The 26,577-nt window shown below is 39.6% G+C and overlaps 1 protein-coding gene across 1 annotated transcript; it reads right to left on the bottom strand.

Moving 5' to 3' along the window:
- Positions 1–6,185: 6,185 nt before the first annotated feature.
- ppp2r1bb (protein phosphatase 2, regulatory subunit A, beta b) lies at positions 6,186–26,075 on the bottom strand. The gene is made up of 15 exons (XM_066662734.1): positions 25,942–26,075; positions 22,878–22,968; positions 21,132–21,232; positions 20,204–20,436; positions 18,512–18,659; positions 18,267–18,422; positions 18,038–18,152; positions 17,882–17,952; positions 14,851–14,985; positions 12,374–12,547; positions 11,306–11,366; positions 8,069–8,223; positions 7,836–7,978; positions 7,655–7,746; positions 6,186–7,558 (listed from the first exon to the last, which is right to left on the bottom strand). The coding sequence occupies exons 1-15, from the start codon at positions 26,017–26,019 to the stop codon at positions 7,542–7,544; spliced, it is 1,770 nt and encodes a 589-aa protein (XP_066518831.1). The 5' UTR covers positions 26,020–26,075; the 3' UTR covers positions 6,186–7,541.
- Positions 26,076–26,577: the final 502 nt, after the last annotated feature.

Raw genomic sequence — 26,577 nt, 5'->3', positions numbered from 1 at the left:
CCACAGAAGCCCTGAGCGCTGGAGATAAACTAAACAAGTGATGAGGCACCAGTCGTATCTCCAGGCTCACGACAGACCTCACAAGCTGAAGCTGGGAAACGGTTGTTGTCCCTTTAATAATTTAACCAAATGTTTCCGGGGCCATTTCCTTTAAACAATCTCTGGCTTTCAGGTGTGTGCACAACACCAGTTCTTTCTTTACTATGTTCTCCTTTGAGTGTTTTAAGTTTTATAATACGTCATGAAAACAGAAACTGCTAATCCAGTTCTTCTAAAACGACAGGTGTCTGCCTCAACACCAGACCTCTGAAAGTTTCTGTGAGGGTCTGATGTCTTTGAGTCATTTCACTGCACCACATCCCAGTGCTGGGTGGCTTTATATCCCTCTAGCATTGTGAACTCCAGCCAACTCCAGTCCAAATCCTTCTCATGCTTTTCTATATAAAAAAATACATTCCTCACTGTCTGCAAAGGAGAAACATTTACTTAACTAAATAAATCTAACCTTAACATAACTAATGGGGATGTGTACAAAATTCTGGGTAGAGTAGCCTAAATAACTCATAAATCTAAGGCTTCAGCATTGTTCATTGGAGATACAAGATGTTTTTAAGAGAGGGGCTGGACGTCCTGGTCTACAAACGAGAACACATAGGACTCCATCAAGGTCTTACAGCCAGCGAGAGCATAAAACACAACCGGAGTTTGAACCTGCTCTTCAGGGTAGACCTTAGAACTGTAAGTTCTCACTACGGGTATGAGCTAAAACACGTGCAATTTCTTACATATTTTTTAAAATTTGTTATTTCACTTAAATTCAATACATTTGTTAGGTCTAGAAATTAGTTCATTCATTCATTCATTCATTCATTATCTGTAACCCTTATCCAGTTCAGGGTCGTGGTGGGTCCAGAGCCTACCTGGAATCATTCGGCGCAAGACGGGAATACACCCTGGAGGGGGCGCCAGTCTTTCACAGGGCAACACACACACTCACACATTCACTCATACAATCACACCTACAGACACTTTATGAGTCACCAATCCACCTACCAACGTGTTTTTGGACTGTGGGAGGAAACCCACGCAGACACAGGGAGAACACACCAAACTCCTCACAGACAGTCACCCTGAGCAGGACTTAATCCCACAACATCCAGGTCCCTGGAGCTGTGTGACTGCGACATTAGCTGCTGGACCACTGTGCCGCCCTAGAAATTAGTTGTTCAATCATATAATATAATCAAAAAATACTAATTTCTGTCTATATTTAATAATCAATTTCCTCTGAGATGTTTCATTCACACTAATTCCTTCATCTATTGTCACGCGTGGCCAAGCAAACCCTACAGTACCCAGAGCCTTCACTATAATTCATGATGATGACATTCAAATGTTTTTATATGTACTCTTGACACAAGAACATGCTGCAAATGTAAGAGGCCAGTCATGCAAAATAAAAATTAATAAATAATAATAACAATAAAAACTGAGATATACAGTGAAACCACCAAAATGATTGATAGACAGATAGCTAGACAGACAGACAGACAAAGTGATAGACCTTTTTGGCCATACCACCCAGCCCTACTAGAACCATTAGAAAATTATGTGCAGGTTTAGGAGATTATGTCCATACAGAAAACATTCTGAACACCCTGCTGTAGGGGTCATGTTACTTTCTAAACAATGATCTACAGTAAAGGTGTTAGTGAAGTGGGGTAGAGGTTTGTCCCTCCAGACTTGACCCATACAGATGCAAAGCAGGAGACATTTTAGACTCTGAAACTCAGACTTCTACTAATGCAATTCCTGATATAAGAATGAGGATACAGGAAGAGAAACTGACCTAAACAAATAAACATCATTTACATTCGGCCCAAAACAACTGCATCCTAACGTCAGGACACTGTTTCTTCCTTGTAGCAGGGACTGACACACAGACAAATTCCCATTGAATGGACAAATTACACAGCAGGGCAGCAAGGTGGCACTGCAGGAAGTGTCACTGACACACAGCTCCTGGGACTCAGGTTTCATCTCAGGTGGCGCTTTTCCACTGCATGGAATCTACATGACTCAGCTACCTGGTCCCTAGAATTGGGTAAGTTTTCAGTCCCTGCTTTCTCTGGGTTCCAACCATACTGAGTAGATACTAAATCATGATGTGTAAACCCTGCAGAGCACTGAGCCAGAGAGACCTGTCAATCAACACAAAATGCAGAGCTAATTAAAATCCAGCAAAAACTCTCTAAAATCTCAAGTCTCAGCAGCTTTCACATTTATTTTTATTGGACAACGGCAGCTCGTTACTATACCTCAAGGTGTTTTGAAGAGGTTTAAATGCTCCAGCGAGATTGGACGTGCAACAAGGAAATCTAATCTGTGAGAACTAGGGTGCAGAACTGTGTTTAGTCCAATAAACTGTGCCTAAATTTACCACAACTGTTGATGTGGTTTACAAAGCCTGCAATTCCTGTTACAGACGGGATTTTGCGATGTCACCGGCTCCATTTCGCGGTGAGCTGTGCTAGAGGAAAAGCGACAAGCTTTAAGCAAGCTGAGCCGTGCCAAGTCAAGCCAAACCGGACTCATGCGGTGGAAAAGTGGAGTTTAGTGTGTTCTCGCTGTGTCTTTGGAGGTTTCCTCTCACCATTCAAAAGCATGGCAGGTGGACTGGCTGAGTGTCCATAGTTTAGTGATGATATTGCATCCTTTCTTGGGTTTATCCCTGACTTGCAGCCACTGATTCCAGGTGTGATCTGGACCCACTACAAACCTGAACAGAATGAAGCAGATAAAGGTGGTGAATGATGGGAAATACACTACAGTGCTATGGAGCAGCTGTACATGAGCTTAAACTCACCATTTTGAATGGAAAATATAAGCTAGTAAAGCACTGACCTGCAGCATTGACCTGTAGAACAGACGGACTGAGATCTGAGTCATGAGTCTAAAACTTTGAGATGAGATTAAATAGCATCTGTGATCCAGAACTAATCCTCCATCATAAGGCTGAGGGCAATCAAACCCTTTCAGCAGTGTTCTGACACCCAGTGTATAGTCTGGTCAGAAGATCAGAGGCTGTAACTCCACCAAAAATGGGTAACTATGGGTAACCCTTGATTTCTGCTTTTGAACGCTAGGACATTGAGTGCAGCTTGAAACTGGTGACCACATTAAAAACTGATCCTTGTACTTCAGTGTAACTCATTAGAGTCCTCTTGCAACCCTCCACGATCTGCTGTTCAAGTACAGGTCCACAGCAGTGGATTATGTGTTCACGTTCCAGGAAGCCCACTCTCTCTCTTCAAACTGGACCACGGCACAGCCTCCGGCCCCACCAGTAATTAATCTTACATCAGCCGTCACCATGGCAACATGCCACAGAGGAACCGCCGCACCACTGCCCTCCAACTGATTGGCACTGCTCGCTGCCTCAAAACCTCTGGAGAGGACAGAACCTGCCTGAGAGCAGCTTATGAAATGTCAGCACTGCTGGACACAAGCACATAGAGAGGAGGCTAATCCGTTTAAAGTTTCAGTGTTGAATAAATGGCAAGAGGATGGAGAAAATGGCATGGCATGGCATGGTGATGACAGCAAAAGATTGAAGCTGAATGTCCATAACATGCTCGTCTCAAACCCATAGAATATCAGCAGCAACAATACAGTTTGACTGTACAGTACCAGTCAAATGTTTGGACACACCCACTCAGAGGGTTTCCTTTTTTGGGGCCATTTTCCACATATTGTAAATGTACAGTACCAGTCAAATGATTTTTTCCATTCAAATGGTTTTTCATTTCCTACACTGTAAATGAATACAGAATACATTGAAACTATGAAGGAACACATGGGATTATATACAGAAAAGATTTAAACAAAAAAACTATATATGCTTTAGATTCTTCAAAAGAGCCACCTTTGCTTTGATGACATTCTCTGCGTTCTTCATAAGGTCGTCACCTGGAATGGGTTTCAGCAAACAGTTTTCATTTGCAGAACTGCTCGCCGCCTTAATGTGTTTGAGACCATAGCTTGGGTTGTGCAGATGTACAGCTGGTACACAGTTCTATAGCGTGAATAGCCCTATTCCAACAGTGACTAATGAAACGGTGTGTCAAAATTTGTGATTGTACAGTAAGGACATGAAGACTTCAGGAGACTGCGAGGAAGAGAGGAGAGGCTTGTTTTAAAGGTTGGCTTTTGTCATTCTGTGGGTTCTTAGGCTACTCCTAACAACCAGAGACAACATTTTGAGTCCTGTCACAGTCAGTGAGAATAAGAGATGCCACCTGTTTCTGTGGGTAATTGTTTTCTTTATTTTATCCACATTCTTAGAACTTCAAGCTCTTGATATGGTTTCAAAGGAAGAAAATGTATGATCTTTGAATATTCAAAGAGCCCTCTGCCGTACAGAAAGAAGATTCTAGTTTAAAAGTGTAAGTGCAATACTGCAAAAACATCCTCTCATTAATACTTCAGGAAATTATATCTTTTTCTTGATGTCTAAAATGTTGGAATAGGCGAATAAATAAAGGGCAAACAGTGAAGAGTGTCCATGTGGGTTTCCTCCGCTGGTCTAAATAAATAAGATAAAAACACTGGTAAGTGGATTGCCTAACCAAAAAAGTGTCCATAGGCGTGTGTGTGTGAATGAATGTGAGCGTGTCACCCAGTGAAGGACTGGCGCCCTTCCAGGGTGTGTTCCTGCCTTGTGCCCAGTGATTCCAGGTAGGCTCCAGACCCACCGTGACCCTGAACTGGATAAGCTCTTACAGATAATGAATGAACAATTTATATATTTTTTTAATTTTATTTTTAGAACTGAACAATAATTTAATAAACAGACATTGTGTTTTAAAGTATCCCAATCGCAAAAGCTCAGGATTGCATCATGGGTTTTTAACGGGGAAAGCTGAACCTATTAACAGCCAAAAGAAATGCACGCTGATCTTGAAGGCTTTATGTCTGGAGTTTAAATGATAAACAAATCTCAACGGTAATTTTAGGTCAGAACAATTGCTACTTTCGCGCTATGGATAACGTATAAGAAACTTGGTTCACCGTTAAACATGAATCAAAAGCAGATATTGTTGCTGTCCAAAGAAAAACATGTACCCTCATCATATGAACCCTTTGAACCCAGTAGCTGTGCTTAATAGTGTGTGAAAATTTCACACACGATCAAAATATTTGTTTTTAAATTGATTTCCATTTAAATTTATGAAAGGTCCTTTCCTTCTCCTGTCACATTAGTATTTGGGTAAAAACAGCCTTTTATTTGTACTACAACAGTATAGAAATTTGATTGTAAAAGAGGTTTAACATGAAAACTACATCAAAAGCCAGAGCCCTTTCGACTAATGCTGTACTCCTAACCATCCAGCAAACCGTCTACAGGGGAACGTCTGGACACTTCACATTCACACTGACTTTTGCATTGTTGTTTTAATCTGGATACAATGCAATGTTAAATTCCATCCAGTGCCCACAGCCCAACTGCTTTACACCATCGGCACAAAGGCTATACCACAATCAGTCCAACCCACACTGAACATCTGCACAGTCCAAAGCTTCGTGGGGCATCTCTGCCTCTGTTGGCACTAGAGAGTGAAGGTTATTTATATTTCATCCCCAGCGCAGATGTCATTGCGTAATTCTGAAACTTGAGCAGAAACATCTGAAAACAATCGGGCCGCAGCCCACCCTGAGCGGACAGGAAGTGGAGGGCCTGATCAGTGAAGAGCGCTGGGCCTTCCCATGCTCTTACACCCACACACATCCACACCTCTGTACAGCAGCAGATAAAGAACTGATACTAGCTCCCAACAGACTCAAAGTTCCAACAAACTGAAGGCCTGGGCACAGGTACAGGAAAGAAATCTGACTCTGTTAGACAAGCTCCAGTGTTGTGTAACACCTGCCAAATCCAGTGACGAAAATTAGCAATCCAACCCGGCTGATAAGATCATTAACTGTAACATTAGACTACTGCTCATCGCAACATCAAGGCCTTGATTGAACATCAATTTTTAACATTTATATAGAATAACAAACATAAAGGAATTATCTAACAGCACAGTGACGCACAGAGCTTTCCAAGAAATTATTCAAGTGTGTTTGTGTACGTGCAGAAGTCTGAGTACGCTCTGAAAGAACAGAGAAACAAGTTAGTTTTATCCACTTTTATTTAGTTCCAAAAAAGTACAGTAAAGGCCCATTTGAAGTAGTTTTAAAAATGGGTTCTCATGATAGTGAACATGAACAAAAGGTTTACTCTAGATCTGATGCTATGGCTGTAATGGTTGGTGCTGAGCACTGTCGAGAGACCCCTTCCCACTTTCCCGTTTAAAACAATGGACAGCCTTCCAGAGGTTGTGTCGTAATACATTTTAAGCATGAAGTATAAGAATGTTGAACTAAGAACAATTTCAAGCTACACATTCTGATGAACAGATGTTACAGACCGGCAGGAGCTGACACTAGACCAGCACTCTTACTCAATAAGGTTCGACACATAAGGACCCAGGACAGCCAAAGCATTTACAACTGCCCGCAGCAGCTGCGGAGGAAAAAGCCGAGGAATGGTTTCCTCGGTTTAGGTTTGAGGGAAAGCAGGACTCAACGGCCATGCATTTCCTTTTGTAAAACTAAGGCTCAAAATTACAAAACTACAAAACAGAAGAACATAAAACCTATCATCATCTCTAAACATCATTGGCACAATTTCTTAAGAGCAAGGCTGTAAAAAAGGGGCACTAAAACAGAACCAAAGTTCATGTGAAATTAGTCTAGCACATGAATAGGAGGCAAAGAGAAAAACTGATACATTGCAGTGGTCCCTTGCTGAAAAGCAGAAGCAGCACAGAGAGGACTTTCAGTCTGACTAAAACAAACTAGCATCTCACACCGTCAGCTGCAGAAGCCTGAGCTCTACTACCCTGTGAAAACAATGGGGTTCTGAGTCGGGCATGTTCTGGGAAGATGGAACAGGGGACAAACTTGAGAGGCTGATTTACTAAAGCACACAGCACAAGCAAAAGGCTCCTGGACGGGGTGGGAAAAGCTTGTCAGTGTATGATTAAGGCATTTCCTCACTGTCCAGGGCTTCAATGTTGCAGCTGAGAAAGCACCGTGTGCTGCAGGCTTTGATAAAACAGGCCCCTAGTGCTACTTACCAGTCTTCATCCTTGAGTATCCAAGCACCACATCTCAACTCATTAGGGATTTCTTAGTGTGTTTAAAATGGGTACTGGAACAGGTAGAACCCAAACCAAGATGCTCAAAGATCAGGACTGGGGGTGGGAAAGCAGCCCTGGTGCACACTATGTAGCATGCATTAATTCCAGTGTCACTGTGTTTAAAGCAGAGATTTACAGCACAAGTATGGGTGCACCCTTTGATCATTCAGTATCATTGACAGTAAATAGGAGCTACACAGACGTTAATACATAACCATTCAAAACCACCAATAAATAGAATGCAACAAGTCTTGCGTTGTCATGGTTGTTTTCGGGAAACCTCACGGAAGATGTTCAGGCCAAGGCGAGAACTGTAGAGAGGAGGAGCAGAGGGAGAGGAGGTGAATTAAAAGGAGAAGAATGCAATACAATATTCTAAACCAGCAGGGAGGGTGGGGGGTACCTACCACTTATAGCTTCCTGAGCAAAGTACTTGACGTCCATATCTTGGTCAGTGGCAAGCTTCTCCAGAACTGGTTTCACTTCTGCCTGTAGAGCACTGAAGAAAAGAAGATCATGAGCAAAACTGATGCAAGCTTCAAATCTGGACACTAAAAAGCTCTAAAAACGGATTTACAGTGAACTCACTTGCTGTTTAGAACGGGTCCGATTTTCTGTAGGCATTTAGCTACATTGAAGCGCACGTTGGCCACCTGGTCGTTGGACATTTTTAAGACTACAGGCAACATGTGCTTGGTGGTGATCTCCTGGCCACATGCCTCAGAAAGGGCCTAATGAACACACGAAGAAACATCACATGAACAAAGGGAAATAATGTTGTAAAATTCGTGAGCAGTGGTCCAGACTGTATTCAAACTTACGTTGATGCAAAACAGAGTGGTCATCCTATGCAAGTAGTTTGGGTCATTGGACATGCCAAGAACTTTAGGCACGATGGTATTCTGGGCCCACTCTGCTCCAAACTTCTCCACCAGCTTCATTAGGTTGCAGGTGGCTGCCTCGCGAATGGCATAAACTGAGAACAAGACAAGGCCACACATGCACATTTAGATCAAATATCAAATCTTTTGAAAACTGAATCTAAAACTGACAGCAATAATAAAAACAAGCCTGAAATGTTTTAACGTTTAGCTGCCAGCCATTTCTCTTGCAAGATCTGTGGTTTCTTTCCCAAAGTGGAATTTGAACTGAAGTACAGAGGGTGCACAGCCTCCTCCCATATCGAATTACTAAGGCAAGAAACAATGAAGACGTATTATGCTGTTACTTTTCCAGTACCCACTGAGATCACAGACACACGTAAGATAGTGATCAAATGACAAAAGTTATTTATCAAGAAAATAATCTACTCTGCACTTCATTTTGCTATATAGGTGTTGGTCATAAATTTGAATATCATGAAAAATTTGATTTAATTATTTCCATTTAAAAAGAGAAACTTGTATATTATACTCAGTCATTACACACAAACTGGTATATTTCAAATGTTTATTTCTTTTAATTTGATGATCATAACTGAAAACTAATGAAAACCCCAAATTCAGTATCTCAGAAAATTAGAATATTACTTAAGACCAATACAAAAAAAGGGTTTTAGAAATGCTGGCCAACTGAAAAGTCTGAACATCAAAAGTATGAACATGTACAGCACTCAATACTTAGTTGGGGCTCCTTTTGCCTGAATTACTGCAGCAATGCGGCGTGGCATGGAGGCGATCAGTCTGTGGCACTGCTCAGGTGTTATGAAAGCCCAGGTTGCTCTGATAGTGCCCTTCAGCTCTTCTGCACTGTTGAGTCTGGCGTATTGCATCTTTCTCTTCACAGTAGCCCATAGATTTTCTATGGGATTAAGGTCAGGAGAGTTTGCTGGCCAATTAAGAACAGGGATACCATGGTCCTTAAACCTGGTACTGGTGGCTTTGTCACTGTGTGCAGGTGCCAAGTCCTGTTGGAAAATTAAATCTGCATCTCCATAAAGTTGGTCAGCAGCAGGAAGCATGAAGTGCTCTAAAACTTCCTGGTAGATGGCTGCGTTGACCTTGGACCTCAGAAAACACAGTGGACCAACACCAGCAGATGACATGGCACCCCAAACCATCACTGACTGTGGAAACTTTACACTGGACCTCAAGCAACGTGGATTGTGCGTCTCTCCTCTCTTCCTCCAGACTCTGGGACCTTGATTTCCAAAGGAAATGCAAAATTGTTCAGGAGTGGCTTGACAAAAGGAATGCAACAGCTGAAACCCAGGTCTTGCATACATCTGGTTGTTCAAGCACTGAATCCAGCTGCAGTCCAGTCTTTGAGAATCTAACCCACATTTTTGAATGGGTTTTGTTTCATAATCCTCTCCAGGGTGTGGTTATCCCTATTGCTTGTACACTTTTCTCTACCACATCTTTTCCTTCCCTTCATCTCTCAATTAATTTGTTTAGACACAGAGGCCAGCCTCTTTAGCAGTGACCTTTTGTGTCTTGCCCTGCTTGTGTAAGGTGTCAATGGTCTTCTTTTGGACAACTGTCAAGTCAGCAGTCTTCCCCATGATTGTGCAGCCTACAGAACTAGACTGAGATACAATTTAAAGGCCTTTGCAGGTGTTTTGAGTTAGAGTTTCACCAGGTTTCTTCAATATTGAACCTTTTCACAATATTCAAATTTTCTGAAATACTGAATTTGGGCTTTTCATTAGTTGTCAGTTATAATCATCAATTAAGAAATAAACACTTGAAATATATCAGTCTGTGTGTAATGAAGTGTATCAGAGTGTAATGAAGGAATGAATGAATGAATACAAGTTTCACTTTTTGAATGGAATTACAATAAATAGAAATTTCCATGGCATTCTATATTTATGTCACAACATTTGTGAGCATTTCCAGATTAGGTGCATTACAGATAATAAACACACATATGGCCATTTCATATCTTCCAAAATGTTGACATTTTTAAATAGCTTTAGAAGTGATAAAATGAAAACACAAAGCGAGAAAGGGGAAAAGTCACCAAAGCTTATGTTGACTATTAGAGAATGAGCAGAAAACTCCAGGCCAGGCTCCGCTTTAGCTCTGCTGTGCTTACATAAGAGGCCTGACCTGCTGCAAGAGGGATGGACAGGAACATTCCAGTGATGTAACCCACCTGGCCCTTTGTATGAGTGAGTGAGGATGGTGTGTGTGTATGCCCTAATTGAAAACCTCTTATTAAAAAAACTTTTTTAATACAACAATAATAAATAAATAAAATAATAATTATTTGCTTGCAGATTTATGCTGCAATCAAAGCCATTTGGATAATCAAAACCAGCCTATGCAATTCAGTACATGAGATGAATAAGAATAAGGAAGTGCCAGTGAAGTATTAAATCTGTCAGCATTTATTGACTGAAATGCAAATGAACTTGAATCAGAAATAATTTAAGCAAAAATAACTAGCAGCACTTTGAGGAATGAGGAGCGTATCCTCCAAAGTCAAATCCCATTTCCGCATCCAGTCCTGGAGCGTTAAAAGAGGAGACACATTCAGGGCTCTGAGGCCTACTGTGTGAAATGAAAGTGATGGAGACAGAGGATCATCAAAGCTGCTGCTGAAGCAAAGAAGCCAGGCCAGGCCACTAAGATGACCTACATTCTAAGAAGCAGCGATAGCGAGCAGCCTTTCCTGTAGGCAGACCACACTGTAGCCAGAAAAACAATTAGGAGAAGAGGGGAAAGAACTGTGAGAGAGAAATAACAAGAAATAATACTAAAACAATTAAACAAAAACAAAAAAAAATCTGAAAGAACATAAGAGCAGGAAAGCAGAGAGTGAGAGAGAGCAGAAGGAAAGGAGGGGGAAGAGAGGAAAAGAGCAGAGACTTCCTGGTATTTCCTGGGTGCTGCTGGATTCTTATCAGAACCTCGTCATTAGCAGTGAGGAGAGCGGGAGCTGCCATGAGGCACGTCTCCCTCTCTTCTCCCCCACTTTGGCAGAGCAGTGGAAAAGGGAGGGGCCAAGCAGACAAAACAGCAGCTCCCTTTAGTAATCCTTGCAGCTGCTATGCGATAAGTATGCTAGTGTGAGAGCAACATGTTAGCAGTCAAGTAAGTGAGGAAACCTACCATGATCTACCAGCCATGCCATGCACAGGGAGTTCAACTTCTCATCAAAGAACTCCACTCCCTACATAGAAAGAAAGAAAGAAAGGGGGAAAAAAAAGTTATTTCCAATAGCAATAAAATTGAAATCAATCCTTAAACTGAATAAATCACACAATATTTTTACTTTTAGAAAATCAGATTTTGGCAATGATCCATTCAACGAACTTATAAGCACTTTATGATAACAATCCAACTCAGTGTGTACAAGAGCCATTAAATAACCAGGTTTCTTTTTTTGTTTCATAGTACCTCATTTACAAACAAACAAACAAAAATAAAAGAACTAACATTAAATAAATGCCCAAAATACATTCTGGAACCCAGGCTTTTTAATGGAATTGTCCATTGAGTCAAAGGCATGTAATGTTGCACCAATTAAGGTGGCAAATGTAATGAAACAACAAGTGCTGAAAATATAGGCTTAGGTTTTGTAATGTTTTTGTCATTAGATACGTCTGTCAATTTTTTTTTCTCTTGATTAGGCTTTATTGATTGTGTTACAGCAGACAATTTTTGATAAAGCCACGCCCACCTTAATTCACTGATATATTTGCAGCAACAGTGTGTCTAAATGTCTGTTTTTATGATAATTATTTACTAACAGAATATAGACTGCAACAAGACCAATTAATTGTTTGACGACTGGATCAAAATCCAGGGACTACTTCGAAAAGATAAGAGATATCTGACCAGTGAGAAATACTATGTATTTTTTGACTGTATAGGTAAATACAAGTTTGGGAGACAATGCGCATAATATACAGTGATCAAAACAGCTTGTTGATACTTAACTTTCGCCAAGGTATTCAATTTAATCTTCACATTTTTGAAAACATGAATTGTGCTCCCTAGTGGCTATTGTAACAAAATGAATAAGAATCCGCATGCTTGAACCCTAAAAATCCTTTAAAATTATTCAATGTTTATACACAAGCCCAACAATCAAATTTGAAGTGGAATAGACAATAATAAAAAGTAGCATTTTTGTTAGTCTTCCTCCACAACACAGACACAAAGAGTCAGACTCACCAGCTGGCCTGCCAGCAACGGCATGTACTCGATGATGGCCAGGCGTACCCTCCATTTGGCATCTTCCGCCAGCTCCACTATGGCAGGGAGCAGAGACTGGGAGAGTTGGCGGATGCCTATCACCTCATTCACACAGTCTAGGTTGGAGATGATGTTCAGGCGTACCTCAGGACACTATAGAAACAGATACGACTTTCAAACTTTTACAAACTCACTAAAGATCCTCTACACAAGAATTGTTCTAGGTGGGAACATGTCATGAACCAATGTTGCTTATTGCATTTCTAAACTCCCTTTCATTAGTGATCATTTTCCTGGGAATTTTAAAGTAATTACACGGAAAGGAGTTACATGTGAACACAAGCCATAGTTAAAATCCAAGTAAAGTTGACACAGTAATTTACCTGCACCTAGAACAAATACCAAAGCCTTATATAATACCTATGAAATTCCTGGATGGGCTTAAGTGTGAAAAGAAGTCAACGCAAAAAACTGTGGACTACAGCCAACAAAGATCAATAATTAATTTAGTTTTGACAGTGTAAACATTATGGGTGGGTATGTGTTTTAAGAAAAAAGCAACAAAGACATATCCTGCATCTGAGAATAGCATACTCTACATTCTGTGACAAAGTTGATGTAGAGAAAGTCATCTCTTTTGTAACAAAACCTTCAAAGCACATGAATGCATCCAAGCAAACCATAGTTAATTACATTTTAAGAAACGTATGTGTGAAGTAGGGATGCACCAATATTTAATGTTATGGGCTGATACAATAACTATATATAACTGATAATTAGCAACTTGTTGCAACCAAGACTGATTGAGATATTAAAAAATAATAATAATAATAATTCATATTGGATTAGAGAACACAGACTTAATTGTGCATTACTGTAATTTTGATATTGATATGATAACATCTTTAAGTTCATCTATACTTTTAAGATTTACTGATGGTCAGGCATGAATGATTTCTAGAGGGGAGATAGTGTAAATCCATGTTTGTTTTGGAGAGTGAGGGAAAGCATGACAAAGCAGCTCAGAGATCAAGGGAGAGTGAGTGAGTAATGAAGTGTATTTAAACATAGTTCATCGTGTTTCAATAATAAATTCTGAAACAATGACTCGATATCCAGTTTCACATGTTTTATATAATAAGGGACCGCACTGTGGAGGAGAGTATTCTTCTGTAATTTAACCTGCTGTGTGTGCGTGCGTGAGAACGCTGTTTGCACTTCTATGCATGTGTGCACACGTCGTTGACATTTTACATCAGTTTTTACCCTCAAAACAATAAAATGGAAACCCATCATAGCGACTGAGAACTAATTCCACAAACTTATCTGCAGAAACTGTGAGAAACGTCCACAGGGCAAACATACACACAATGTAGTTAAAGTCGTCAGTGCATATGCCAAGAATCCAATAACAATAATGCATCATTTGTATGAATGGCTCAGCTTTTACTGGTGAAAATATAAATCAATGAGGTCTTGGGTTCTGACTATAAAAAGAGCTTTAAAATTTGAAAATACTTTGCACCTACAAATATACCAAGTCCAAATATTAATTTTAGAAATAAATATTACATTTAGAAACAAAAAGCACCATTCCACGTTTTATCTCACATTTAAGATCTTCAAAATGTTCTATGTTTTGGCAAGTGAGATATAAGCAGTCATTTAAACAAAACCAAGGCAGCCTTGATATTTCCTTATAAGGCAGCCTGAAGCCACAAATCCAGATATTGTTAAGGCTTGTACATGTATGTTGCCAGACATTTGATGACTTGCTACCGAAAGTGCTATTGTAATGAGTGACTGGAACCCAAACATGACGCTCATTAGCCAAACAGGATCGGACAAAAGGAGCCAATGGAAACACACTGCAGGACAGAATTTGCCAGATTCCAGGTCTAAACATTTTCAGAGGGAAGTGTTTGACATTCAGGAGGACACCAATAAAACAGAGGAAAACACAAACACAGGAGGCAGGCTTTTGGAAACCACTTGCGCTGAACACTTCGATCTTGGCAGGCAATTGAGTTTACAGCAGGACCAAAGGTCAATACAGTTGCAAAACTTAATAGTGAAAGAGGGGAATAGATTTTCTTCTGTGTAATATGTCTTCGCATAAGACATTGGCATGCAAAGTGCACAGTGAGTGCTCAAAATGTGACATCTACAAAAGCTAATTTTTTCTAACAGAGTCTTAATGGACTTGGAGGTAATAAAGGGTACATCAATCAAGGGCCCTAGGGAGGATAATAAGAGTCTCCCACAGGCTCAAGAACAAGGTGAACTCCAAACCTGCCTATTCACAACATCCCAAAGTAAATCCTAAGCAGAGAAAATTGCATAGGCATGCTGTTGCACCATGGTGTTAAAATATGAGAGAGAGAGAGAGAGAGAGAGAGAGAGAAAGAAAAGAGCAAGAGAACTGGAATGAGTGGGCAATGGGCCATGTGCTTTACCTCGTCCTTCAGCTGGGCCAGGAAGAGGGGGAGCAGATGCTCCACAGTGTTGTCCTTGCCCAGGATAGTGGAGAGACCCATGATGACAGAGGCCAGGGCAGATTTCACATGCTGATTCGTGTCAGACACCAACTCCTATTCGAGAAGCACAGCGAGAGAGGGGAAAAAAAAAATTATTCAGCCAATTCATTCTCAAGTGCTTCTAATCAGAGACAAGGAGATTACCTTCATCTTCCAGATAAAAGAATACAGAGTAGTGCACTCAATATTTCATTAAAAGCAATCTCCATAAATGTTACTTGGAAAAGCTTAGAGCCAGACTGGACACAAGGGAAAACAAAAAACATTTGCCATTATTTATTTTCAGCACAACATATAAAATGCCATTGGCACTGTGCTGGTGTATGTGTCTAGTCTACTAACTCATGTTGCACTAAAAAGCTTTAGAGGCTATACGCTACTCTATAATGATCATATTTGTTAACAAGGAAAGCTTAGAACTGTTTGGAACGGAAATTAATCGCCTTTACATAAGTGAGCTAACAGATATCCAACATCAAGCAAAAGAAGCCTTAGGCTGGCTATGGCTCATTCCAAATTCTATAGCTTCATTAATTGCATTATTCCATTTAAAGCTGTTCTCCCAAACTGTGCTATGCATTTTCATATATATTTAGTTACATTTCACTCTAGTGAACAGCGTTTCAATTTATAAGTTGCACTAAACCATAATGAAAGCATTGAGGAGTCTAATTGGTATTGGCCTTCCTGAAATGAATTAAGGTTAATTGCATGGCTTGATGAACCCAGCAACCTTTGGCAGTTCTGAATATGCTGATCTCACTATGACATAACTGAAAGACTCAAATGAGGGGGAGGGAGGGGAAAAAAAAAAACACCTCTGCTTAGCAAGGAAAATGGCCACACATTTAGGTCTCCATGTGCCTAATCTGTAATATAAATGACATCCACAACATTAAGACCATTGTTAAAGAAACAATCAAAAGAGCTTGAACTGTACAAAAAGTACAAGCATGAAAAAGCTACTGAGAACAGAGCTGTTCCACATAACTTCCATGTTTGCCTTATCTTGGCAGTGTCTGACAGATAAGGCTGACAGTCTAATAATGTATTGAAAAAAGCTGATCCCAGCCTGAGGACATAAGACTTACTGGTCTGAACTTGGATATAAACAACTACACAATGCACTTACAACAGTGACCCCTGCTGCTCATAGGCTCCAGGAAGCCACACTTCTCTGACTGAACTTGTGGGTGATTGACCTCAAAGCACCAAAGTGATAGAACTCTAAGCTGGGAGCTGTGAAAAGGCACAGGGGAAGGAACATCATAAACATAGGGAGGACTTGTTCTTCCATGACTAGTGGTCATGAACAGAAGAGGGAAATGTGAACTAAAGTGAACTCTAGGAAAATGCAGCTTAAAAGTCAACACCACAGGACAATGATTACATGCTGCTGTTTGAAGGCCATGAGGAATACTAAAACCTGTCATGTACATATGATAGCCAAAATGCAAAGCAGCATAATTTAGTAAACAGATGTACTGCTTAATTTATTTTCATGTTCACAAATATATTAGTGATACACATCCATCGGCCATAACATTAAAGCTACCTCGTTGTTTCCAAAAATCACTGCCCCATTCTATTAGCTCCACTGATCACAAAGATGTACTTTGAAGACAACAGTACTAAAGCTACATTCACATAACTAGACTGAAGTGACTGTAATTTGATATTATTGTTTTCTTCAAGTGGACATGTCCGATGTTCTAAAATTAGATTCAAGTCTCTATCATACGTGGTAGGAGGATGTTTATCATATATGGACATGTGACATGAATATAAAGAGTCAGATTGGATTTCACACGTGTCTGTGCCTGTAGGGTAATGCAGGTTGTCTCTCAAACAGCTCTATGCTTCCTACACAGCACAAATGATGAAACTACAGCTTAATACTGCACCAAATGTTAGAAAAGCAGATGACACCTGAATATAAATGGACATGTGGGACATATTGCACACTACCTGGTGGCAGGAGTGTTCATTTAAAGCACCCACTTCTTGAACTAGAGGGGATCCTAAATATTTCAATGTGTGCATGCATGCCATTTCAGGACTGAATTCTTTCACATTACAGACAGATGCATGTCACTCTCATTATTCAGAATTGAGGACTGTAATGTAAACACAACTTAAGTGCATACATACAGGTAAAAGGATGTTTTAAAAATAATAATAATCAAATGGGTGAATACAGCCTGGTAATGTTAAGGTAGCCTTCATGAGTGTTGTGCATGTATGACTGAATCAGATACCGTGCAACACAGTAACTACCGAGATCCAACCATCATCAAAATAATACCTTTGGTGGTCATGTAGGAACCATGAACAATGAAGATAAAGATGAACAGGGCTTACAAAATATGCAGAAAATGCTTATATTTGTGCAAATGATAATCAGTATTAATTACCCAGCAAATGGTTATAAGGCTTTCCAGCCTAAAACTAGCTTTGAATAATTTCCCCAGGACTTCGTATTCTGTAGCACAATCTTTCTCTCTCACTGGGTTGAGAGAATTTATAATGCACATTTAATATAGATTTTTGTACATGAGTTCTCTGTCATTACAATACCCTGAAATGCATTACACACCATACATCACCACCATCCTGAATCCACACAATAGCCAACAATTTTTGGTACTGGCCGATGATCTAGGAGCTATTAAATACATACATGGTGCTGTCTAGCACTGGTGAAAAAGAACCAAAAAGGAACAAAAGCTAGACTCACGTGGTCTTCACCTCAGGTTTTTATACAATAGAACTTAGGGTTTTTCAAATTTTTTCAAAAACACTTTTAAAGAGGTCAACTACTGTGGCACTACTGTAAGAGGAATAACAAATGCAGAAATGGTTATTATTTTTCCATTGTGTGTCCATTATTCAGTCTCAGGAAGCACATCTCAGTGTATTCAAATACTGTAAGCCCTCAATGCAAAATTACCTTAACACAAGGTAGCACGTGGGTCATGATGATTGTCTCCCTGCTGTCTTCTGGCAAATTTTCACAGAACTCTAGTAGAGAGGGAAAAAAAACAATTAAAAAATGAATGTTTGCCAAAAATTGAGTTGTTAAACGAGAAAAGAGAGCATCTCTCACCTTTGACTTTATTTGCTGCTGCAGCCCGGACCTCTGCCTCGCAGTCTTTCAACAAGTTTTGAAATGCTGGGACTAGATCATTCTTGGTGATCTCTGGGCCAACTGCTTTTTGCAGCTTTGCAATACAAAAACAACACACTATTGATAATCAAGATTCAATGTTGGCTGAATCTAATCTGTTCTGACATTTCATTAAAATTGTCAAAAACAAACCATTTTTAAAGACTACCTCTGAGAACTTGTCTGCCACCATGTAGCGCACCCTCCAAGACTTATCCTCAGCTGCCTGGCGCAGGGTGGGCATCACCAGAGTCTCCAGGTCCTCCTGGGGCAGCAGTGTTGCAATGCTGACACAAGCTTCTACTGCCAAAAGTCGCACTGAGTCCTGAAGGACACCAGAGTACACAAAATAATTAAAACATTTCCTACAGGTGTGATTCATAAAAGTGCATAGAAGTGTCACAGTGCGTGTACCTGCTCGTCAGAGGCAAGTGCTGTAAAAAGTGGGATAATGTCACTTTTGACGTAATCCAGCTCCAGAACTTTGGCAAACTCTCCCAGTTTGGAGGCAGCAGCACGCCTCACCATTGGGGTGTCATCAGAGCAAAGAGTGCGGAAATGCCTGCAAAACACACCATACATCAGTACGCTTATTTAAAAAAAAAAACAAAAAAAAAAAAACACATCCCTCATCTAATCTGTAAATAATTACTTTTATCACTGTGACTTAAGTAAAATAAGCTCTCATTGTCTTTGGATTCACTGCATGTTGCAGTAGCCCCCTCAATAAACAAATCCAAAAACAAGGTACATACTTTAAATGACTTTTTTTCTTACTATTTTTTAAAGTAACAATTACAAATACCCAAGCCCTCCTTTGTTTCCATTTTACTTCTCAGGACACCTACAATCCCAATTTGTAGGTTGGGACGTAGTGTAAAGCAAATAAAAACAGAATACAGTGATTTGCAAATCCTTTTCAACTTATATTCAATTGAACACACTACAAAGACGAGATATTTAACGTTCACACAGATAAACTGCAACAGGCCTGCAAAACGTTCCAAAAGAGTCGGGACAGGGGCATGTTTACCACTGTGTAACTTTACATGAACTTTCCTTTTAACAACACTTAAGTGTTTGGGAACTGAGGACACTAATTGTTGAAGCTTTGCAGGTGGAATTCTTTCCCATTCTTCCTTGAAATATAAGTTCTGTTGCTCAACAGTCCAGAGTCTCCGTTGTCATATTTTGAGCTTCATGATGCGCCACACATTTTCAAGGGGAGTCAGGTCTGGACTGCAGGCAGGCTAGTCTAGTACCCGCACTCTTTTACTACCAGCCACGATGTTGTAACACATGCAGAATGTGGCTTGGCATTGTCTTGCTGAAATAGAAAAGACAGAAAAAGATGTGGCTTGGACGGCAGCACATGTTGCTCCAAAACTCGTATGTACTTTTCAGCATTAATGATGCCTTCACAGATGCGCAAGTTACCCATGCCAAGGGCACTAACACACCCCCAAACCATCAGAGATGCTGGTTTTTGAACTTTGCGCTGATAACAATCCAGACAGTCCTTTTCACAACGTCCATGATTTCCAAAAACAATTTGAAATGTGGACTTGTCAGACCACAGGACACTTTTCCACTTTGCGTCAGTCCATCTCAGATGAGCTCAGGCCCAGATAAGTTGACGGCATTTCTCAGTGTTGTTGATATGTGGCTTTCGCTAGGCATGGTGGAGTTTTAGCTTGCACTTGTAGGTGGGGTGACAAACTGTTCACTGCCCATGGTTTTCTGAAGTGTCCCTGAGGCCACATGGTAATATAACCTCAACCCATCCTTGCTTGTGAATGACTGAGCTCTTTGAGGACGCTCACTTTATACCCAATCATGACACTTTTTCCAATTAACCTTTTCACCTGTGGAATGTTCCAGACAGGTGTTTTTTTTTTTAGCATTCCTCAAACTTCAGTCCTTTGTTGCCCCTGATGATGCAGAAATCTTTACTTATTTTACACAATGTCCCAACTTCATTGGAATTGATGTTGTAGATGCCTAGTTAATAATCACTGAATGATTTCCACAAAAGATGATAAACGTGGGAAGATTTTTATAATATACCAAAACTGTTACATTGAAATTAGTTTCAGAAGTACTCACTGGCGTATCTCAGCCTTGACAGTGCTGGAGACGCGTGGATAGCACACACTGAACAAGCCGCAGGCAGAAGTGCGAGAGGTAAACCAGTCACCACTGGCCAGCCTCTTCACCAGGGGCTCAAAGTGCACCTCCAGATCCACAGGGGAATGCTCCTGCGATATTTTCCGCAATGACTCTACAGCCTTGTCCCGCACTACTGTCTCCTCCACGGTGGCCAGGCTCTCAAGCGGTGGCTGGGGAAGCGAGGGGAGACAATCTGATTACATTTGCTTTATATTTAAAAAAAAATAATAATAACAATGAAAAAACCCTCTGAGTTCAGTCTGTCGTTTTAAACATAAAATGTACCGTAAAGTTATAAAATATATCCCATAAAAAAAAATAAAATAAAATAATAAAAACACACGCTTGCTCAAACTTCAAGCCCCACTTTGCATAAACATGATATACAATTATAGCCCAATATACAATTAAAGCTTTAAAAAAAAAATGGAAATAATTTAAAATGAAAACATCTTGATGATTGAAACTAACATATTTCACAACAGCGCTTCTATAACATGTCTGTGCATGTTATTTTTTGCCCCAGTGAAAGTACCTATAGGTTAAAAGACACTCCTTTGCATGTCGTTTTTATTAGTGTGCATTATTAATACTTTCATGGTTTTTTTATTATTATTTTAGCAGTTTATAAAAAATGTGCTATTTTCTCATGCTTTTATTTAACCATAATTTCTTACAGAAAAAAAATGTAAATAAACATTATAAAAATACATACACAAAATCTGTTCACTCGGTCAGGTACTTGAGGTATACACTTACCTCAAACCGGTTTAAAAACAGGAAAAAGGTAACAGCACTATATATCAATAAATGACTGGGAGACAGAGACTAGAGAGAGACAGAGAGTGAGAGAAAGATTTCTTACCAAGAGACAGTGCACATACTCCGGCCCTCCAACCAACATGGTGAAATTACCCAGCTGCTCAGCCAGGGCGAGAAGAACCTCATCCTCATCATAAATAGTGTCTCCATGAGAAGAGGAAGAAGGGAAGGGGGAAAAATAAATTAATAAATAACCATACCTTCAACATATTTATCTGTTCTGATCAAACTCAGTTTATAAAAATTTCACAGCAGACAATGAGAAAAAAGGTAAGCACTGATTATGTCAAACACAGCTGGCAACTACATCAAATCAAAAGTGTAATGGACCTTAAATTGCAAGTAAAATGTGACTGTGTCTTATATCTTCTTATTATTCTATTTTATTCTTCTTATCTATTTAAGTGTATCCCAATACTGATCCAGGTGAACAGATGTACATTCCAAAGATTTCTTACTCAAGCATATTATTTTAGCCAAAAGTCAAAAATAATAATTAATAAGGGATCTGGTTAACTTTGTGAAATACCCCAGGTGACAAGCCATGAGGTGACAGTGGAGTTCTTAAAACCGTGGAATTAAATCCCACACAATGGGGAACCAATGCTCCACAAAGGCCTGGGTGATAAAACAATAGCAAGCTGTATACCCCTAGACACAATTAGTCAATACTGACTTCAAGAAAATAATTGATGGAACAGTGTTTCACATGAACACACTCCGGCCCTGGCTTTTGAACAGTCCTTCCTAAAAGGCCATACCACAAGTGACACTCAAACTGCCAATCATTTGTAGCATTCTGCTTTGGATACAAAGTACTGCTAGTTCTGCGGTTTTTATGAAATAGTTCACTGCCACGACCCAGAGCAGGAATATAGTGGTGAATAAAGCAGGGATTACTATTTTTTTTCAGCAGTGGAGTCATCCGTCTGGAGCTTTAGCCTATTGATGCCAATTTGATGGTTAACAAACGATTAAAATATATGGCACTGGATATTACACAGAGGACACCATACAGTGCTACACTAGATAAAAATCACTGAAGTGTTTGTAAATTGCAAATGTGAGCACAATGCAGTGATTATCAGATCAGTCTGAGTAGCCAAAGGGCTCACTAGCTGATTAGCATCAGCTAACAACATAAAAACAGTCAAAAACGTCTTTAAAGTCTCGCAACACTGAACTGTGGAGATGTTTATGTTTTAAGAATGCATTCATGACATGGTAAGAGAATTATGTTACAGTTTATCATTACGTTCAGTTTTTCCATTATCTAGGCAAGATAATCTAAACATAAATTTACATAAGTCTAGTGAAATCTCTGCTTGTGTATGAGAAATTTGCATACTATGCATGTATATTTAAATATTTAAAATACACATAATATAAGCATTAGCATTAAACCATGTTTGTATTCACTGTCGAATTTTAGAAGGATTTCATTAAAACTGACAATATTACAAAATGTTATTTCAAGGAAATTATGGATAGATATCGATCAGTATAGAAAAAAAAAAAAAGAATTGTGGTAACATCTTTGTCCATCTGACCCAGTCCCAGTCCTGCATGCTGGTGTGTTGAACAAATGAAAAACTGTAAAATATAAAAAGGGCAGTGATACCCCAGATCCAAGATTGACACAAACTGCTCTTGATAAGCTGTCATTAACCCTGGTCATGATCTACCATCCAGTTTAGTTTGTTTTCACAATTTTCCAGCTACTAAGGAAGAATAATATTAAACTAGACTCTTTAAAACGCCTAGAGGGACAATTCTTCAACTGACTTACCAGTGAGAAAAGGTAGGAGCTCAGTTCGTGTCCTCTCCACTCCCAGGGCCAAGGCAATGGTTGACAGCTTTTTGATGCTGTTCAGTCGCAGCTGTAAACACAAAAGAGAAGAATATGAACATTTACATTCAGGCGAGGATGCCTCGTCTTTAAAGCATGTGTGTTTCATATTAAAATGTCCTTTATTTAATTTCAAGAACAAATCATGAGCAATTTCAGAATCAACTGCATCAGGTGATAAAATCTAGAACTTATTATAGAATCCATTTTAGCCATTTGTAAAGTACCATTTAGGAGCCTTTACAATCCCACACTAACAGTCAAGAACTGAAAAAAAATAATGTAAAAAACACAGAATGACCCCCTTTTTCATTATCCTTATTCCACAACATTAAAAAGCAGTCATGTTAAATTATTCTCTTGTTACAATTGCACCTGTCAATAGGTGGAATATATTAGGCAGCAAGTGAACACTCAGTCCTTAAAAGTTGATGTGCTGGAAGCAGAGAAAATGGTCAAGCATCTGGATCTGAGTGACTTTGACTAAAGCCAAATTGCAACGGCTTGAGAACTGGCTCAAGTATTTTTAAAACTGCTGCTTGGGGAGGTGTTCCCAGTAAACAGTTGTGAGTTCTAACTACGTCCAAGAAAGGACAACCGGAGAACCAGCAACAGACTTTGTTTGTTGCCCTGAATTTGTGCAGTAGATGATTCGGCAATGCTTCCTAGGGGAACACATGGCACCAGGATGCACTATGGGAAGAAGGTGATTTGTCTGATACAATGTGATGCTCTGGTAAACAATGTGCCCTGGCATCCCTGTATGTGTTACTCTGACATAAAACGCACCTAAACATTGATGCAGATCATGTACAACAATTCATAGCAACATTTTTCACCAATGACGGAAGTATTTTTCAGCAGAATAAAGCACCATTCCACTGTCCAAAAATGTTTGTTCAGGACTACTTTAACGATATCACAGGGGATGACTTGGCCTTCAAATTCATTGTAGTGGATGCCTCAACAGATCTGAGCTGTTTTGGAAACACGAAGGCAACCTACACAATATTAGGGTACTCACTTTAATGTAATGGCTGGTTTAGTAATGAGAAAGCATCTAAATAATGGCATGGTATTAGTTTTAAAAAAATCTTGTACTTTATAATACGAGATACAGGTGCATCTCAATATATTAGAATATAATCAAAAAGTTAATTTATTTCAAACTTATTTCAGTAATTCTAGTCAAAAGTTGAAACTTATATAGATTCATTACAGAGTGACCTATTTCACGTGTTTATTCCTTTTAATGTTGATGATTATGGCTTACAGCCAATGAAAACCCAAAAGTCATTATCTCAGAAATAGATCATATAAGTCTAATTTAAAAAAATATTTTAATACAGAAATGCTGGCCTGCTGAAAAGTATGTTTTGGCCGTGTGGACAGGTGCCAAGTCCTGCTGGACAATGAAATCCGCATCGCCATAAAGCTTGTCAGCAGAGAAAAGTATGAAGTGCTCTAAATTTTCCTTGTAGACATCTGTGCTGACCATGGACTTGATAAACCACAGTGGACCAACACCAGCAGATGACATGGCTCCCCAAACCCTCACTGATTGTGGAAACTTCACACTAGACTCAAGCAGCTTGGATTGTGTGCCTCTCCACTCTTCCTCCAGACTCTGGGACCTTGGATTCCAAATGAAATGCAAAATTTACTTTCAACCGAAAACAAGACTTTGAACACTGAGCAACAGCCCAGTTCTTTTTCTCCTTGGCCCAGGTAAGACACTTCTGGCATTGTCTCTGGGTCACGAGTAGCTTGACACAAGGAATGTGACAGTTGTAGCCCATGTCCTGGATACGTCTGTGTGTGGTGGCCCTTGAAGCACTGACTCCAGCAGCAGTTCAAAATCTCCCCCAAAGTTTTAAATGGCCTTTTCTTGACAATTCTTTCAAGGCTGTGCTTATCCCTGTGGCTTATGAGCCTTTTTCTATCACACTTTCCTTCCACTCAACTTTCAATGAATATGCTGGGATACAGCAGGAGGGTGTAAATAACGTTTAAACAAACCACACTTTAAAGGCTTTAAATATATTTGCAGGTGTTTGTGTCCATCAGTCTAATTTTCTGAGTTAATGACTTTTGGGTTTTCATGGGCTGTAAGCAATAATACGTGTTATGTAAATATTATGAGATGTTTAGTCACTAATGATTTAATACATTGCTGTTTATTTTGAATTGGTGGAGAGGCACTTTAATGGTTCCGTGTTATCATTAAGTCGTTGTTGGGATGGAAGTGGCCGGGGCTGGATCCCCAGTCCAGCTCAGCTATTATTTTTCATGTTTAAGAAACAATTCTGTAAAAAAAATTATCAAAGGTTAACTCGGACTGTATTGAAAAGATGGCCACTGTTAAATCGGATCCCAGCTCTGTGGCGTAACTACCGGCTCCACCTCGTATTTGACCGACTTGTTTGTGGGCTTCGTTCACTTCTATTTGAATGGATATAAACTCAATACAGGGCAAACGGACTCGACATAAAATCGGGCACACTTGTACGAATGAGTGCGAATAAACGACACAGATAATTCATCACTGAGAACTCCAACAGTGGTGTTTTATTTTACGGTATTTCCATTCCCCCTTTTATCGGCTAACTAAAAAAAAATCCGGGCCGCAGCCTCCGGCACTACAGCGCTAGGGCTCCGTCCCAAACCGCTCCCAACTATCTTAAAAGGGCAACAAATTTAAACTAATATTGAGTGTGTACCGCCTACAATATAACTTAGTATGTCTATAAAATTGTTATTCAAGTTAGCATAAGCATCCACATTAACATATCCGACAAACAATTACACATTTGGTTGTAAACGTCATAGTTTCACGGACTAATTAGGGAACGTAGCGCTATTTGAGATACAGCCCGTGTGAGGTTAGCATTGAACACCCTTAGCACAGATACGGCGTTTCCTCCATTTAATAACTCACTGTTTTAAATGGATATCGTCAGCCCAATTGTTATAAGAATACAATAAATATTATTCTGTAAGTTACCTGAACGTCTTCATTTCTCAATTCGTCGATTAAAACCGCAATTGGGTAAAGAGAATCGTCTCCCTCTGCTCCGGCCATTTCAGCTTCAGTTCTCTCTCTCCTCACTGCGCACTACACACAGAGCAACACCCGCCAAAATAAAAGCGCTCACACCGAAATACGGCAAATTCTTAAAAAAAAGAAAAGAAAAGAAAAGGTAAAAGTCAGAAAGTTATTGCTTATTTAATTACAGCAATTACAATAAAATGCACAAAACGTATGTTTTAAAAACTACATATTATTGCAAATATCATTATGATAAAAACTAAAATGAATATATGTATAATATGAACAAAATCGATCATTCTAACAATAACCTCATTTTTTAAAAATAAATTGTATGTGGCCCACTGATAACTGTAAAAATGTATTCTGATAATGTTGTAAGTTGGTTTTCTAATATAAGCATAAATAAATAAACTTCTTCATGGATTAAAAAAAGTGGGTATTGTTCTCTAATGGCTGGGCGGCACGGTGGCACAGCAGGTAGTGTTACACTCACCCAGCTCCAGAAGCCTGGAGGTTGTGGGTTCGATTCCTGCGCCAGGTGACTGTCTGTGAGCAGTTGGTGTGTTCTCCCCGTGTCTGCATCCCACA

The sequence above is a fragment of the Hoplias malabaricus genome, chromosome 1 (assembly GCF_029633855.1).
Source record: "Hoplias malabaricus isolate fHopMal1 chromosome 1, fHopMal1.hap1, whole genome shotgun sequence".
Taxonomy (NCBI): Eukaryota; Metazoa; Chordata; class Actinopteri; order Characiformes; family Erythrinidae; genus Hoplias; species Hoplias malabaricus.
Note: the sequence above shows the minus strand (reverse complement) of the source record. Positions and strands in the feature narration are given on the sequence as shown.

Bases quoted from the DNA above. Each gene is read 5' to 3' on its own strand.
- ppp2r1bb (XM_066662734.1), bottom strand. From the start codon at position 26,019: ATGGCCGGAGCAGAGGGAGACGATTCTCTTTACCCAATTGCGGTTTTA. The intron at 18,660-20,203 runs GTGAGTACTTCT...TGTGTTTTGCAG, and splicing joins GTCAAGGCTGAGATACGCCA to GCATTTCCGCACTCTTTGCT. The intron at 14,986-17,881 runs GTAATTTTGCAT...CTTCTCGAATAG, and splicing joins ACGTGCTACCTTGTGTTAAG to GAGTTGGTGTCTGACACGAA.